The following is an 18,592-nucleotide window of genomic DNA, read 5'->3' as shown; positions in this document are numbered from 1 at the left end:
GTTCGCTACATAATACGTAACAAATTAACTTACATTGGCATTTAAATTATTAGTTGGGATTGACTAACTTGGTCGTAAATTTATCAAATTAACTACCTATTGTATGAAGAGATCTTACATCATATTTATACTGAAAAGAATTAAAAGGGTTTTTCCATTTGATTAACGGAACGGGTCGAGTCAGCTCATTCGTTTTGTTCCTTTGGATATTAAAGTCAAGTATTTAATATTTAAACCTATCTGCATACACATAATCACGTCTATATCCCTTGCGGGGCAGACAATTAGCAAGAGGATGCCTGACTTCTGTTAAAAACGTTTCTAATTTTATCCCAAACCAGTTTGTTTTATACTGTTCCATATTTTTAATGTACTCTTCAATTGAACAATAAAGCATTTATTTACTCTCTTACTTACCACTCACTATTATTAAATCATATATATAATAATAATAATACAAAAGTTATAAAGAAATTTGTTCGCTTTAATCAACATTTAACAAAAATACATTTTTTACACCTGCATCCTCAGCACCAAAGCTTCATCTGCTGCCAAATCTAAATAATTAGCCTGCACGTTGTCACTGAAATAGAAAAACTTGAGTTCTAATTAAGCACAAAGTCGTTACAAATTTAATTTTGTCACTGAAGATTAAAGTTAGGTAAATAAATAAAAAAACAAAAGAATTTATTAATAGAATTAGTCGCGACGAATGTGACTTAGAAAATTTAAAGTATAGACACAGCATCAATAAAAAACATACATACAGGTAATCACATCTATATCCCTTGCGAGATATAGAGTGAACAGTCTCTAAAAGGCTTAATGATGGGTTTGAAATTCAAAAAGTAAAAGGTTTCTAACCCATCGCCTAAAAGAAGAGTCGCCTTTTAAGACATCCATACGAAAGAGATGGAGTGAGTGCGATAAATCATTTGTATTCTTATACAAATGAATACATTATCTATTATATGTATGATAATACATACATATATTCTGCCCCCGCTGCAATGCACGCGCGACGCAGTTTTAATCTTCTAAAAACCTATTCGCTGTTTCGCTTTTTTATATGACGTGAAACGAGACAGCAATAGTTTATCGCGCGGTATAACCGGCGTCGCTCGCGCCAAACTACGGTGGCTGGTGCAATAAATAGAAATCCAAAGTTAAACTTGTGCAAATAATTTGGCCGCAAACGAAAAAGACGGTAAGTTGAAAATGCATAAATATTTTTTTTAATAATTTTAATTATTCATCACCTGTAAGATCTTGGAGATAACACACTGCTGACTTCGACCTCCATGGACCCAAATATCAGATCAATTACAGTCAGGTTCACAACGTGGTAGGTTCTACCCACGTTCATCACTACCACATACGTATCATCATTATACCACCTGCAAAATTTATTAAAAATTATATAATTGTTATTATCATTTGGTTCGGGGTTAGGAATAGGTCATTTTTACTTTTTGTTACTTTAGAAAGAGTAAAATCAATGGCAATGTAGACTCCTCTTCCTGGCTATATTCCGGTCACATCCTCACTATTCTGGAGAGTCAGCCTTTGACCATGGATCCCTTATTCAGGTTTTTACACAAAGGGACTCCCATCTGACATCTGCAATCTTTGCAGAAGAACTTAATTCATATTGGCTCAACGTAGATAATTACCAAAGAAAGTAAACTATAACATTTAAATAATGCAAATTTTCTCCCTGACAGCTGAAATATGATATTTTGTTATACCTTGTTCCAACAGCATTCACTTTGTTATTTCCAACGCAAACAAAACTTTATAATTCTATTTTTAGTAACTAGTAATCATTCTAAAAAAAAACAAACATTATCAATTTTTGACAGATCCCTCTTCTATTTAACATAGAAACACTGCTGTCTAATGATAGTCGTCGTACCTGTGATCGTAATTTAATTAACTGACCTCCTCACTTTTGACCATGGTCAGAAACGTACCTAGGCTCTCTTCATAAAAGACGCAGAGTACACGTAATTTCATAATCATATTGACAAAAAAATATAGATAGATAGATATAACTCTTTATTGCACCATAAGAGTAAAACATACAAAACAGCACAAAACAGACAGAGATGGTAGAAAGGCGGACTTATCGCTAAAGCAATCTCTTCCAGCCAACCTTATAAAAACTTAATTAAAATTTATTTTACAAAACTTACTTAATTTCATATTTTACCTCTTAAATGCGAAGACGTCATTATTAATAGCCAAGGATTCGAATCTGCCGAGCTTGAATGCTGGTCGGGACCTCAAGTTGGTCAGGGTCCGATACACCTGGTAGTGAGACCTCATGGCTGACCTCTGGGCTGCTACGTTGAGATGCTCGTACCCATCAGCCACTGGCAGCCAAGTGTTCTCTCCGCTAGTAAAACCTGTTAAGGTATTTTTAGCTTGTCATTCTATTTTCATTCATGAGCAATAGCTGATTTCAGCTCCAACAAGGGGAAAGATCCAGGCAGATTTTTTTTTCTAAAGTAAGACCTACATCACGCCTGTTTTCGGACAGTTATGTACGAGTAGAAACTACATCTATCTACTTGCCAGGATCTCTGCATATTTTTTTTCTTAATTCTCATCGATCTCGTAAAGTTTAGGGTACGATCAAGGTATCTCTTCTTGGCCTTCTCATTTCAAAGTTCTTATTAATACTCACCTTGTGCTTAATTAATCTGCTTGGAAGCTACATGGAAAATAAGGAACTTATTGAAACTTGTTAATTAACTACTCATGTTACTAACAGTTTTAATTTTTATTATGTTACCGAACTTATATTAAACTATGCGAGTAAAACAATACCCCTTTCAGTTTTATTCAAAACTATAAGTTGAGTGTGTATTTGAAAATCATGCATTTTCAACCTTAAGCTTGGCAAATAAGATTCCATTTTCAGTGGCAAAAGACATCCTTAAAAGGGTTACGTCCCAACGGGTTTCAAAATGGAAAACTTAATTTTCTCTCAAATATAGGTATTTTATTTCAGAGATTTCTGGCGTATATTCGGGTGGTATTAAATTTTGAATTAATTTTATCAGACTAACTATTCATCGATCGTTTGCTTCCGTATATGGTAATACTTAATTTACTTTTTACCCCTTTGGGAAAATAGCATATTTTATGTGTGTATTAGATACCTACCATAAAAGGCTAACCATTTCATCTACTATAAGTACTAAATAGGGATTATTGATTCCGGAGCTCGTGAGTTCTCCCGCGTGAATAGAAATTTTAATTTCCATTACAATGGGTATTTTAGAAAATATAAGAACCACCAACAAAAACAACCTACATGCCAATTGAAACTCAGTATTGAAATTATTTTCTACTTAAATTATATATAAATTATCTCGACTAAATAAATAAATAAATTCTCTCGACTTCACTAAGTAAAGCTTCGAATAATCCAAGTCATAATCATCGTACCAAATTTCATCTTATCAGTTCATGATATTTTTTTTTAAATTATTTGTTACAACAGCAAATTATAGTATAGAATAGTACGAATATACTCCACATACATTTTATCTTCAACTTTATCTACACAATTTTACTTAGGCCTATAAAGGTCTAAAAGTATCTTCGAAATTTTTTCGTACCAAGTACATTCAAGTCCTTGAATAGGTCAGTATACCTGCGTTTTTCCCTTTACTCCATTGGAAGGGCGTCCGGACTGGGTCTCGGGAGAATTCTATGTAATTGACCGGGTCGTCGGTATTGCAAGCCCTAGGGTCTTTTGTATATGCCCAGGGAACGAACCCATTGGTCATACCGATTTCTTCACCCTGAAATTTATTAGATACATTTTGTACACAAAAATTATTGTGTTCCAGTTTAATGTGGCAAAAAGTCTTTTTGAGACTACAGGCTCTGTCTATCTCGTAAGGAATAAAGATATAAGTCGAGGAAATACATGATATTATTATATTATATGCCCGTTACTCGGTAGAAAAGTCTTAATTTCCCGATTGCATGTTAACTTGTCAGGTAAGATAAGAATATAACGCATTAAGTATGTACTTGAGAATGAAATAAAAATGACAAAAAATAATAATAAAATGCTCCTTTTGATACTGTAGCTCTGCCTTTAATTTTTGACCATTCCCGCGGGAAAATAAGGCAGAAGATTCATTAAGAAGATCTCAGATAATAAAATATATAATATGATGTCTTGTTGTTTTCCTATAACGTTATTTTTTATTGAATCATTTAACATTTTGTATCTATATACATATATATCTATATTCTCTCTAGCTTTCACTGAAGTGTTGGTTATAATAAAATCTTTTAAGATAAAACAAACAAGATAAAAATCAAGTGACACCACGCGAAGATAATGTATCTCTGCGTGGTCCAACATGTTTAAATTTTCCTTGTCATTCATGGACAGAAAACTCTTTGATTACATGTACTTACGTAACACATGTCAAATGATAAATACTTGTTGTATGAAAACCTATACTAAAAGTTGCCTTCCAGTATTTTCGAGATACATGCATACCTATTATCACGTCTATATCTCTTGCGGGGTAGACAGAGACAGTCTTAAAAATATTAATAGGCCACGTTCAGTTGTTCTCGAGATTGTTGGCTCTATCTTCCGATTTAGATTAAATATGTATTGAAGATGTTTGTGTTGCAGTTATTAATATGTCAGTGCACTGAGCGGTGTCTTTGGTTCGATTTCCATCGCGTGCAAATACCTATATGCACTTATGTTTTTTTTTTTAATATTGCTCGGAATCTGGTTTGACTTTTGATGTGACAACAAATAATACAACATATAGTTGTAGTGTGTATTAAGTCACTAATTAAAAAAAGTGAAATAATTATAGAAACGTTAGGTAAAGTTTTAAACTAAGAAGTATATTTAATCTATCAGTCCAAAGCCACATCCGACAACTTATGTCTTTTTATCGCCAGTAAACTACCGCATCCACAGGTACATGCATCAATAAGAAAACGATAATGGAATTCCGAATTTTCTGGCAACACATTAAACAAATTTTATTCTAGATTTATATTATATATTGTCTATGAACGACATTCTGCCAAGCAAACCCGCGAAAGAAGATATTTAAATACAAATTCCCTTACTTGGCATGTTTGCTATTTAGACAGTGAAGAACTGACTTATACCATCAATCTTCTTATATTTGGTTCAAACACTAGCTCTCTACGAAATTTTGTTACCCAAATCTATACTAATATTATAAAGCTGAAGAGTTTGTTTGTTCGTTGGAACACGCTAATCTCAGGAACTACTGGTTTGAATAGAAAAATTCATTTTGCGTTGAATAGACCATTTATCGAGGAAGGCTTTAGGCTATATAACATCACGCTTCAACTATAAGTAGCAAAGAAATAATGGAATATGTGAAAAAAACGGGTAGAATTATTCATTCTTGAGGGCTTCAATGATGCTCAAAATAACTATTCCACATAGACGAAGTCGCGGGCACACCTAGTATTTTATAGTTTCAATGAGTAACTTATCATATGTAAAGGAGGGCATTAAGTTTATTACCCACCATATAAGTGATAGCCACGCCCGGCAGCAAAAGTATAAGCATATTGAAAGCATCCACCAATTCGCTCCTGAAGCGGGAGGCGACGCGACTCTTATCGTGATTGCCAATCTGGAACGGTCAATTAATGGACACCTAAATTACTTAATTTAGCTATTGACTGCTACGTATCACAAGCCGGCCACGGAAAATTCGCTACAACGAAAGTACATTCGAGGGTACGCGGGTGACTAATGAAAAAAATGCAAATATACTATAGTACATTTCTTTAGGTAATGATATAAAAGTAAACAATCTTGATATGTCTACTTAAGATGGTTAATCTAAAGTAATAAAGGTTTTAACTAAATATGAATTCTAAAGTATAATAAATGGGTATCTCTTGGATAGGCGTCTCGTCTTCACCGTCAGTTACCATCAGGCGATGGTAGAGAAATGCCTAAATTGCCTAATCCAAAATAGATGATTGTTCTGTTAATAACTTAAATAGCTACAAGCGCAAAACTTCTGATTTTGGTACTCTCTCTTCTTTGGGACAGACCTGTAGAACATATCCCTTGACAATTGAAACAGCCTTAACATAAAAATAAAGCTTGCATCTATTTAGAGTATTTGATTTAAAAAAAAACATCTAAAATACATGGTTACAAGAGAGACTTTCGCACAGCAGTATAACAAGATAGCCATAGACAATAAAAAAGTATCTTACCACCCAATTGGCACGTTTATTCAGCGGTTTGTATGTCATCCAGCGATCCACGATGTATTTAATGTCCCTCGCATCAGTTTCCTTTCCAAGTTCCTCTAAGAGGGCGAAGTTGAAAGGTATGTGGGCCCCGTATAATGGCCCTTCGCCGTAATATTTCACCGCGTTCTTTATGTTGGTGTAAGCGTCGGTCATCATTACCCTATGAAAGTTATTGTATAATTTAAGTGGTATGTTTCATGTGGTTAATTTTTCAGGCTATAAAGGGGTGTAATTATAACCTCGGCTCTTGAATAATTGCCTGTCTTTCAAGAGCTTTCGTTGAAACATTTGGCTGACACTGATAAATATATGAACTTTAATAAATTGTACTTCAAAAAACATACAAGGCGTTGCCAGCAAATCTCATTCTCAAATGAAAAAGTAAATTTAGAAAAAAGTAGTAAGGAAAATTTTCTTTTTATTTCTATGAAATGGATCTCATTCTTTTCTTCTTGGTACATACATTCAATTCTGCTAAACTGTAATATAGTTTGTCGGCAGTAGCTCTAGTAGGCGCACACTATTATGTACTTACATAAAATAGTATACTTATTACTAGATAAGCTTATAAATTATCTACTTATATTACCTTACCTGGTCATATTATCTCTAAGAGAAATAGAATCGAAAACTTCACGAAATTGCGAGACGATCTCATAGTTCTCTTCCAAGTCTTTAGTATAAACATGTTCCAGATATCCGTAATCGTTTGGGCCCAGCCCTGGTTTCCCGGTCAAGGGCTCATCAGGGTACCTTCCACCGTACAGTTCTTTGTCAACTTCAAACAGATAGTTGACTGATGTCAGCCTCATTCCAGCTACGCCTTTCTCGAGCCAGAATTTGATTATACTCTGAAATTTCATAAAAGCTCGTGAATGTAAATTTATTGTAGCCTATAAATTATTGTGATGTGTCACTGTAATTAATCGTCGAATATACCAAATTTCGAGACGCTCCTTCTGCCTCGTGGCTGTTTAGTTTTGATTGCATGCTCATTATTACGCTTGGGAAGTAGAGTCTGGGGTATGCCTTTGACCATGGATCCTGGATTGAATGAGTCAGGTTTTTACACGGAGCGACTCCCATCTGACCTTTGCAATTTTAGGATTCTACTGTCTGGATATTTTAAGTCCAGATAAAAAAGAAATTAGTATCGCAATTTTCAACTAACTTCCAGATAGGTACAGTTTCACAAATTATGGCAATTTAACTTAACAATTTCGTAACTTATAAATTTATGGGAGCATTACTTTGAAAATAATTTCAGGAATTTAACAAACATGAATCCCAAAAAAATACCTTTTCCTCATTTTATTAATATACGTTATTGAGTTACATCTAAACTTAACCTTACAGTCTTTTCAAGACAATTGGCTCTGTCTACCTCACCAGGTATATAGACGCGCATATACGTAATGTGTATCACTATGCATTACCTTCAACTCATCTACTACAACTGGATTTCTCATGTTCAAATCGGGCTGACTATCCCCGAATTGATGCAAATAATATTGATCCCGGCCCGGGCTGTAAGTCCAAGCACTTTTCCTGAACACGCTTATCTGAAACAAGATATTCAACATCAATAACATACTAAAGCAGTTAAGGTATTCTATAATACGAGTATAATGGTGGTGCACAGTGATTAAATTTTATATTATAAAAACATAATATTTTTAAAAATGTAAGTACAGCATAATTTTGAACGTACCAAAATTTTTTGTTTAACCTATTTTTTATTTGCTATATATTCACATAACATAGGGTTTAGACACGCGTAGCTGTCCATTTGGTAATAGAAAGAAACTTACAAAAAACAACACACGGATTACTAATTCATTTTATTATCTGGAATAATTGGTTGTTTATTAAACATACATACATAAATCACGCCTCTTTCCCGGAGGGGTAGGAAAAGATCACATCTTTCCACTTGCCATGATCACTGCATACTTCATTCACATTCGTAATTCTCTTCATGTAAACTCGACGGTTTCGGGTACTCCTGGCCTGACCTTTGGCTAGAACGTCTCCGATTTGATCAAAGTACGTTCATCTAGGCCTTCCTACTCCAACAGTAATTCACACTTCCTTTGTATATTAAACGACCAATATTTATTTCATTCTAGTTAGATACGCTACTTCATTAGCTTTGTTGTATTCAAATTTAAAAACCGAAGCGATCATTTCAAATTTCACAAGAAAAGTAAAGGCTTATCGAAACGCGCGGAAATGATGGACCAAAAAAACCTTTTAAGATGAAAAGATAACAAAGAGTGGAATCGGGAACGCAATTACTCTTGTATTTTCAGAGCCAGTTACTACGGAAATGGACAAAGTGGGCTGCGAATAGACTCACAGATATATATAATTATGAAATACTGACCCACTAGATATGGTAAAGTTGATTGGTAGATAATGCTATTAGCATTAAGATAATCTAGGGCTAAATAAAGTTGTGTATATAAATTAAATAAAATATGGAAAAACAATAGATTTATTTGGATTAACTTTTACTATGACCGGATACAACAAAACTGGTATTACAGAGTGAGCGGAAGTAAGTTGTCACAGATTAAACAAAAGTATTAGTGTTGTCAGGAAGGCGCCAAATTTAAATTAACACTTAAACAGTGTAATTAATAAAAAAGGAGTCTAATAATACAAATCAGGCACTCCAAAACAAAGGGTGGTTTTAATTCTATGAGCAAGCATCCTCTTAATTTTAGAATTGTGCTCATAATTTCGATTTATTAATCCTACTTAGTCTATCATGAAGTAAATTTGTTTGCCAACACCAAACCCTTCACTACATTAAATTAAAAATCCTAACATTTTATTTAAACAGTTTCTCTGTTAAAATGAAGTGTTAAGAATTTCAAGAAACAATTATTTTTTTGTTACGTACCCAATAAACTCTATAATATAATAATATACATGCCTATGTATAATTATGTCTATATCCCTTGCGGGGTAAACAGAGCCAACAGCCTTGAACAGACTGATAGACCACGTTCAGCTGGTTGGCTTAATGATAGAATTGAGATTCAAATTGTGGCAGGTTGTGTGCCCATCGCCTAAAAGAAGAATCCCAATTTTATTAGCCTATCCCTCAGTTTCCTTTGACGACATCCATGGGAATGAGACGGAGTGGTTTAATTCTTTTAATGGTGCCAGGAACAACACGGCACTATAATAAATAAATAAATACGGGATAAATTACACAGATTAAGTTAGCCTCGAAGTAAGTTCGAGACTTGTGTTACGAGATATTAACTCAACGATACTATATTTTATAATAAATACTTATATAGATAAACATCCAAGACGCAGGCCAATCAGAGAAAGTTCGTTTCTCATCATGTTCTGGCTGGGAATCGAACCCGGCGGGACCTCCGGTGACACAGACAAGCGCACTACCGCTGCGCCACAGAGGCCGTCGATAATGTAACAGATATCCTAATTTAACGAAAAGAAATGAATGCACGTTCCACTTAACTCCACCGACAACAGTTACGTAGCTCTTAAATTTAAGAAGAAAACTTACCCAATTATTGGGGGGACTACTTCGACCTCTATCATCCATATGTCCATTCTCCCACACATACCAGTCATTGTAAAACTCATCCTTGCTGGAAGACTTCGTGAACCACTCGCTTTCATTGCTCGTGTGATTGGGCACAAATTCTAACACAATTTTTATATCTGAAAAAAGATTTTTAATTATTTTCTATACAAAATAAATATTATGTATTCTATATTTTGTATTTTACTTTTTTTTTCAGAAATATTTACCATTGCACCTAGCTGTAGCTACTATCCCTTACCTTAATATGATGATAAAACGACATACATATAATTACGTCTATATCCTTTGCGGGGTATACAGTGCCTACAGTGTTTAAAAGACTAATAGGCCACGTTTAGCTGTTTGGCTTAATGATAGTGAAAGGTTGGTCGCCCATCGCCCATAAGAAGAATTCCAAGTTTATAACCCAATCCCTTAGTCGCCTTTTACGACATCCATGGGAACGAGATGGAGTGGTCCCTGGTCCTATTGTTTTTTAATAGGTGCCGGTTCCCGACCACAAGGCACAGATAGAGCTATCTATAAGAATTACTAATAACTTTGTGTATGAACTTTAAAGTAGGTACTGATCCGCCAGAACAACAAATCGGACCGAAGTCAGTAACTCGTGATAATTTGCCAAGGCGTAATGCATAAATTTACGTAATGGACGAAGTTATGAATAATAAAAGGGTCATAGTAAGTGATTATTTTCGTATTCAAATTGACACAGTTTCTATTTTTATTGTGGCTTATAAGTACTATATATACTGGCTATAGGTATAATAATAATGATTATATTTTGTTTTTTGAAGTTAGGACTGGGCAATTTTTTTTTATTACTTTAATAAGTAAATTTTTTTCATCAATATAGAGACTGATCTGATATACTTGGCACGGCGTTTACAATTTTATTACACCAAATTTGAACCGAAATCAATGTTAAATTTTATTTTGGAAAGCCAAAATAAAATTTAAAAATACGTTTGTTTTAATGAAAGTATACAAAAACTTACTGAAATCATTAGCCCTTCTGATCAACTGCTCAAAATCGTCCATTGTACCATATTCCGGATGTACGGTGTAGTAATCAGATATGTCGTACCCAAAGTCGTGCATTGGAGATTTGAAGATCGGAGACAGGAATGCAGCATCTATCCCTATCTCCTTGAGATATTCCAGCCTTGAAGTTATGCCTGAAATTCATGATCAAAATTACCTTAATTGTGGGCAAAAGTGGGTGGTAGAGCGTCGGTGGTTGAATTGGTTAAAATGTGTGACGCAGAAGGGCACAGGTTCAAATCCCACCTTGGCCATGTACCAATGACTATTTTCAAAGTTATGTACATTAGTTTGAATACTAACATGAGGAAACATGCACATTCAGGCAACTGGATGTGTAACCATGGATTCAATATGGGTAAAGTTTACCTGCAAAGGTTGCGGAGGTCAGATGGGGCTCGCTTCGTGTAAAAACCTGACTCACCCAATCTAGGACTCATGGTCAGAGGCACAGAGCATGTCACTGGACTGACTATCCTCCAAGACGAAATACGCAATTCTCAACCTTGTAACAAATTGCATTTAACGACTTGGATAAAAAAAAATGCATTAGGAACTACAATTCTGCTGAGTTCAATTCCCAGCTAGAGTGTCTCCTCCTCCTGCCTGGAAAAAAGTGGCTTAATAGGGGGTCAATGATTTAACCTCCTGCAGGTGATTAAACTGTTGGTCTCCGCTGTCATCACTGGATGACAGTCGTAAACCCATGTCAGAAAAAGTAAGGCGGCCTGAAGAATTATCTGACACATCACACACAAGATTAAAATTTCTGCCACAGTTACTTAAGTTAAAAAAAAACACATAAAAATGTAGTACCGTTAAGGTCTCCCACTCCATCTCCATCGCTATCCATGAAGGATCTCGTATAAATCTCATAAAAAACAGCGCTCTCCCACCAATCCTGGCCGATATTAACATTTTCATACCTCCCGTAAACGGTTACCACTAAGCATGTAAGTAATATCTGCCACATAACTGAAAAAAGTTACAATTTCTTCATATTTATTATCTATGCCGTGTGGTTGCCGGCACCAATACAAAAAAGAATAGGACCACTCTATCTCTTTCCCATGGATGTCGTAAAAGGCGACTAAGGGATAGGCTTGCAAACTTGGGATTCTTTTTCAGGCGATGGGCTAGCAACCTGTCACTACTTGAATCTCAATTCTATCATTGGGCCAGATAGCTGAACGTGGTGGACCATTCAGTCTTTTCAAGACTGTTGGCTCTGTCTACCCCGCAAGGGATATAGACGTGACCATATGTATGTATGTATATTTATTATCTACATACATACCGTCACGCCTGTCCCTCATTGAGGAAGGCAGATACTAAGGATTTCCACTTGCTACGATCCTTACTATCCACACTAATATTATAAAGAAGAAATATTTGTATGAAGGTGTTATGTTGCCGAACGTCTAGGACTAAAGACGTAAAACGAGTTACCACTTCCAAAGCGCTAGTGTGCAGAAGAAGCAGTCAAATATACTTATATTTAAGGGTAATTTTACTTGTTCAAAGATGTTAATAAACAAAAAAGATTAGGAGTATACTTCAGATCCAATATCGGGTACAACTTCAACAAACAAAAAAGCTGATAAGATGTATTTAGTATTTAAATTAAATAAAGAGATTACCTTTCTTTTGTGACTGCGAATTGAATAAGACGCATTCATGTCGATCCCATCTTTTATATCGCTAGATTGTTTAAAAATATCGTTTGGTTTTAAGCTACAGAACCTATGTTATCAAATATTATGAGAACAGTAGCCAGTGACCGAATATGATATCATTGTTTAGATAAACATCCAGAAATCATAATGCGAAACAGTACAGTGTCATTGGACCATCATAAGATGGAAATTTAAAACTGATGTGAAAAAGGTCGCGCATTTAGGTTTATGGTTAAATTTACTTATATCACAGTAAAGGGAATATGTTTGCTGCTCCGATATTTTTAAAACTGCAGTTGTTCTTTCTTTCGAGCAAATAATAAGTCATTTACGAAAGTAGAAATAGCTTTTATACGCGCTTCCTACGACATCTCTACAAAAAGTTCTGTGGTAAATCGTATAGGTACTTTTGTTCATACTAGTAATATAAAAATGAACCTGATTTACGTGTTTGTTTGTCCAGGTTTCACATCAAAACCACTGAACCTATCTCCGCCGTTTCACGCGGACAAAACCGCGGGCGAAAGCTAGATTCTATGTTATTTCAATTTCTATGATACACATTTGTCCAATGAAATCAATTCCATTATGCACATTCTAAATTTAAACTAACATTGCTTTATATTTTTACAGGTAAGCTTCAATTTCCAAACTTCACATTCGTAAGGTAAAACGCTTGAAATATAAAGTCATAGACTTCGGGATTAACCTATTTTAAGCTTTATTTCGGTGGATTAATAACTCAATTTGCATTTCTGCTAAACGGGAACTTTAAACAGGCTTTAAAAGCTCAACGAGCGATGTTTGTTTTTGACGTTAAAATGGATTTTCTAGCTTTAAAAGTTAATTGTAGGATGTTATTGGCCCGCATTTCGCTGTGGTTTTTGAACCCGAATAGAATTAACAATTAGAGAGAGATTATCGTCTGTTTATGGCACACTCGACTGACCAATACAGGGTTATGTTGTTTACTTACCCATTAATATATTTATACATACATGGATTACGTTTTGATCCGATGCGGGGTAGATTAAGCCAGCAATCCCAAAAAGACTGAAAGGCCACGTTCAGCATGGCTTGGTGATGAAATTTAATTTCGTACTGTTTGTAAACTTTTTATAGAAATATAACATCTTACAAAACAGTCATTAGATTTAAAAGAATATGTACAATGGCGGAATCACTTATTTCGACTTAATAAATAAAAGCAATTAAAAAACAAAAAAATGATGTTACATATAGAGAATTTTATTTGTCGACATTTCACAAATCATAAAACACATGATTCTAAAAGTCACACGCAACCCGGAAATACTGGTCTAGTAAGTTAACACCGAAATCCGAAATTTTCCGAGTCAACCCTGGAATGGCGTGTGCATCTTTTATGTTACAAAGAACACGGTTATTTGATGTTCATATGCGCCTTCATATATTTAAACATTTAGAGGCGCCTTAAATAAATTATGAGGCCCTTCCTTGCCAGATTCAACATTGAGGATTACTTTGATGTAATTTTCGTGTGATTAAAATTCCATACATTTTGCGGGTTAACATCTTGTGGGAACTGCTGACCCTTTGTGATGCTTTAGTTTCTATGTGGTTCAAAACAAAGAATATAAGGTAAATTTTGACGTGGCCTCTTATAGTTGATCCCGGAAAATCACCATAAGATTATCTTATTCCTACCATATGTTATGATGTGAAAGAAGATAATTAATTACTGGAATAGATAAGGGTATGTTAAGATGGTTTGGTCATGTGGAGAGAATGAAATATAGCAACCTATTTAAAAAAAAATCTTATTTCTAGCTGGGAATAAAGGAATCGAAGCCTAGACCATTTCATGCCATTGCATTACGTCAACACATTCGAAAATATATCCAAAGAGCTTAAACTAACATCAAAAGAGAGGGTACATCTAAGCTTCATGTAATCTCCTTAACCGCATCCCATTAATTATCCAACACAATTTGGTTATTTTCCAAAACGTCACGGAACACACTCTTTATTAATCTTACTCGTATATGGTTGGATTAAGGGAAGAATCATTAACTCATCAGTTTCCCATCAAAATATATGTGTATGTACATGAAAGTACTTAGTGTTATCTTCGGCAAAAATAGGATTTCACTTGTATTTAACGAAGGTGAATGTACTTCAGTGTATACGGACATTTGCAAGCGAATTCGCAATACAATAGGTACCACCAAGATGTATGGTTCCCGACAAAATCTGATATTATCTTATTCGTGCCAGTTCAATAGTGAAATATCTGCTAAATAATAAATAGGTACTTAAGTATATCTTTAATGGAACTCGGATTATAAAACAAGCAGCCGATAATTTAATTAATTATGAGAAAAACACACACAAACACATAATCACGTCTATATACCTTGCATGGCAGCTTCCTTCACGTGTTTACGTGGCTTAATAATAGAATTAAGATCCAAATAGTAATACGCTGCTAGCCCATCGCCTAAAAGAATCCCAGGTTTATATGCTTATCCCTTAGTCGTCTTTTACGACGTCTATGGGAAAGAGATGGAGAGGTCCTATTCGTTTTTCCATTGGTGCTGGGAAAAACAGGTAGGTACAACATTTTTCCGAGTCTGGTTTATCCATGGGTATTCGTCATAAAATTTAGTATTGTTGAATTAGTATTTCATAAGTTTCAAATGTATACTTACTACCATATACATTAACTTTCTCGAACAATGGTGTAACCTCTCTTCTTTGAGGCAGTAACGACTTCTACCGAGTCCTAAATAATGCTTTCAACTGCTCTTTTATTGGTACTAACCTCGTGTATAATGTATAATATGCCAATAAAAGTAATGGTCATGTGAGTGCTTATGAGTTTTATCTAGAGCAGAAAGGTGTTTTACAGGTATTAAGTACCTTCTTATGTATATGTCAGGAAAGTTAATCTTAATTACCCCTTAAAATCATCACCACCCTGGTTTTTTTCCTGGTAACGTGTAGACCCCGGTTCTTGCAATTATTCCTATGTTTTTATCCAGGAATTCAAAATTCATATATGTATGTATGTAGCTGAACGTGGCATTTCAGAACTTTCAGTAATTTGTAGCTCAGTTACAAATGAACCTGACCCGGTTTAAAACTTGGTTACAAATTCTTATTAATTCTTCTTAGTCAGTTACTCCAATGAAAAGAAAAAGAGTGCTCGATCCCTGCTTGAGCAGTTATTATCCCTTACTATTTATATACATAAATACTCTTATACAGGATATTTGTAGGATGAATCATTGCCAACCTTCAAAATTGTTCAAATCAACACTATTTTTATCTCATTCACAAGGAAACTACTGTCAAGACATAGGTACCAATGAATAATTACTATTTATGTCTGGTAGAGAAAAAAAGCTTTGTTTTGCAAAATTACGATGCCCAACAGGTTTCATATTGTACTTAAAAGCAGTACAATCATCAATCAATCAACTGATGTACTTTATGATGTGCAGTAAAGATTTTGAATTGAATTGAATTTGTCGAATGTCTACAGAAGTTCCTCTGTATTAATATTAGGTTTTAAGATATTTATTCCCAAAAAAGACAAAAAATCACAAACAAGTGAACATTATTAAAAAGTATAAATATTCGCCTCATTCGCATACCACTATTTTGTCACCTCACACCCAAATAATACATTTATTATTCACCGTCAATAACTATGTATTTATCTTAGCCACCTCAGTTTTTATATTCAACTCAAAAAACTGAAATAAAGATACTAGGAAAAGTCATAACACAGAATTGAATGTGCATTACAGAAATGTTGCATCTGACAAATTGCACGGTCCATGGAGCCGACGCGAGTAAACTCCTCGCCTGCAGCTAATTGCAATTTATAATTAAGTTCGCAATTAGATTATAGGGCACGTGGAGCTTTCGCGCTCAGTTTAGTCTTTAGATATTACACTTGTTAGATTATGTTATGTTCTTCATATGTATGTGCAATGAATGGAATTTCATTCAATCATTCATTCACTTGTTAGCTTCCATGCTGAACTGGTAACTAAGAAAAAAACATAGTGCCAGTTGCTTCTGCTCCCGCGCAGATTCATACATACAAACAAAAATCACGCCTTTTTCCCACCGGATAGACGGAGATAACGTCTTTGTAAAAGTTGATCATGTCAAAGGTTTATCTTGTAATTTTTCTTTCAGGCGTTGAGATTTTTCAGAGGGATGGACAAATTGCAAAAATTTGACAATATCTCAGAACCCATGTTACTAAGTAGGTTTTCGAAACTGTTGGCCGTCTTGAACCCTGTACTGGCGAAGGGATAATAGTGTTTATGTGTGTATAAATAAATTCTAGCAATGTTTAAAGCATACAACGCACACGTTGACTGGCTTATAGTTTCAACTAAAAAGTTTTTTTTGTGTATAGCTCGTAAGAAAATAAAAGCCATTATGTGTATATAATGGATTTTGTTTTTTTACGAGGTACATAATTATTAATGCAATGCTAAGCTTTTTAAGAGTTTAAGAACACCTTTTTCTAGATGATTTAATTATTCAGAGATGCCAGATAGATAGATGCTTAAATAAGAATCATTAGTTTATAAGCCTATCACTTCTTGAGTTTATAATATGACATAGTACACCTATCCATTCATATCTTTCAATTGTGGTAGACTCCTTCTAATACTCTCTCGGCGACAAATTGGTTAAATTCAATAGAACTATAATCGGATTCTGGCCATTTTTGTGAAGCAAAGCGTCGCTTTTGTTCAAATATATCGGTTATCATTTTTATTTTTGTGGTGAAGTTAACTGATATATATATCGGCACAGAATTATTTTATAAGTAATAGCGGTTATAAAATTTCCACAATATCAATCCATCATACAGCTGAAAGTGGCCTTTCAGTTTTGACTGTTGGCTCTGTCTACCACGCAAGATATACATATATAAACGTGACTTTATGTAGATAGTGACATGTTGCTGTATAAGCCTTTAACATAAAAGAAGAATCTCATTTTGATAAGGTTTTTTTACTCGATGCCATTTTATTTTAATCGCTACTAGTCCCATATTCCTTAGTCGCCTCATACAACATCCACGTAAATAAAATGAAGTGGTCCTATCCTAACATTTTAACCACACGGCGCAAACAGAAGAAGAACAATAAAGGTAATTATATATGTCTTCGCCAATTATTTATTTTTTAACATATTTTTTATAAACGCAACACTACATATACGCACTCTTTCACGCACGCACTCAATCCTATTCCTGTCCCACTCTCACACATTTCCCAAATTTCGAAAAAGAATTTTAAAAAAAAGCGCGCCAATTTCGTCTCCGCGCGCAACTGCATCGCTCTCTGCATCGGTTGTGAATATTCGCAAAATTCATCAAAGACGCTAAAACTTTATTAACTACGCACCCCGGGGTTAATTTGTGAAGTGCAGTGATTTGTGTTTCCCAAAAACTACCCTTTGGATCGTGGAAGATACCGGCGCTGGACAAGAGCTCGAGTTACGGATCAAAGGTTCTCCTTGTCCATTTCCTTCCGCGAGACCAAGTGTTCCTCACGAGCCGTATCCCTATCTGCTATCCTCACATTACTCTTCTTCAACGCAATACTTCTCACACGCTATTAATATCGTATATTTTACTTAATTCCAACGCACCACGCAACGCATCTCATTACTACATACTTAACTACCTACATTACGCTACACTTTCATTCGCTTAAACACTCATAAACTCATATGTTTCTCTTAAATATAATAATTTATTATCTTATATATTCACAATAGAATATATATTACGCATAACAAATATTCGTTCAATTGTATTTTTCGAGATAATTTGATATTTTTTGTTACGAATTTGCGTCAAATTATTTATCGACATCGCCGCCATATTTATTTTCACCGATTTATTTTATAAATTTATTTTCTAGTTTCATTAAAGTAATTTTTTACATATTTTCAATTTAAA

The 18,592-nt window shown here is 34.5% G+C and overlaps 1 protein-coding gene across 1 annotated transcript; it reads right to left on the bottom strand.

Annotated features, from left to right (window-relative positions):
• Positions 1-445: 445 nt before the first annotated feature.
• Positions 446-12,697, bottom strand: LOC106143686 (maltase A1). The gene is made up of 12 exons (XM_013345823.2): positions 12,577-12,697; positions 11,753-11,911; positions 10,891-11,070; positions 9,854-10,011; positions 7,743-7,868; positions 6,901-7,157; positions 6,268-6,466; positions 5,562-5,669; positions 3,665-3,815; positions 2,213-2,408; positions 1,260-1,397; positions 446-583 (listed from the first exon to the last, which is right to left on the bottom strand). The coding sequence occupies exons 2-12, from the start codon at positions 11,907-11,909 to the stop codon at positions 514-516; spliced, it is 1,740 nt and encodes a 579-aa protein (XP_013201277.2). The 5' UTR covers positions 11,910-11,911; positions 12,577-12,697; the 3' UTR covers positions 446-513.
• Positions 12,698-18,592: the final 5,895 nt, after the last annotated feature.

Source organism: Amyelois transitella, chromosome 2 (genome assembly GCF_032362555.1).
Source record: "Amyelois transitella isolate CPQ chromosome 2, ilAmyTran1.1, whole genome shotgun sequence".
In the NCBI taxonomy this organism is placed as follows: domain Eukaryota; kingdom Metazoa; phylum Arthropoda; class Insecta; order Lepidoptera; family Pyralidae; genus Amyelois; species Amyelois transitella.
Note: the sequence above shows the minus strand (reverse complement) of the source record. Positions and strands in the feature narration are given on the sequence as shown.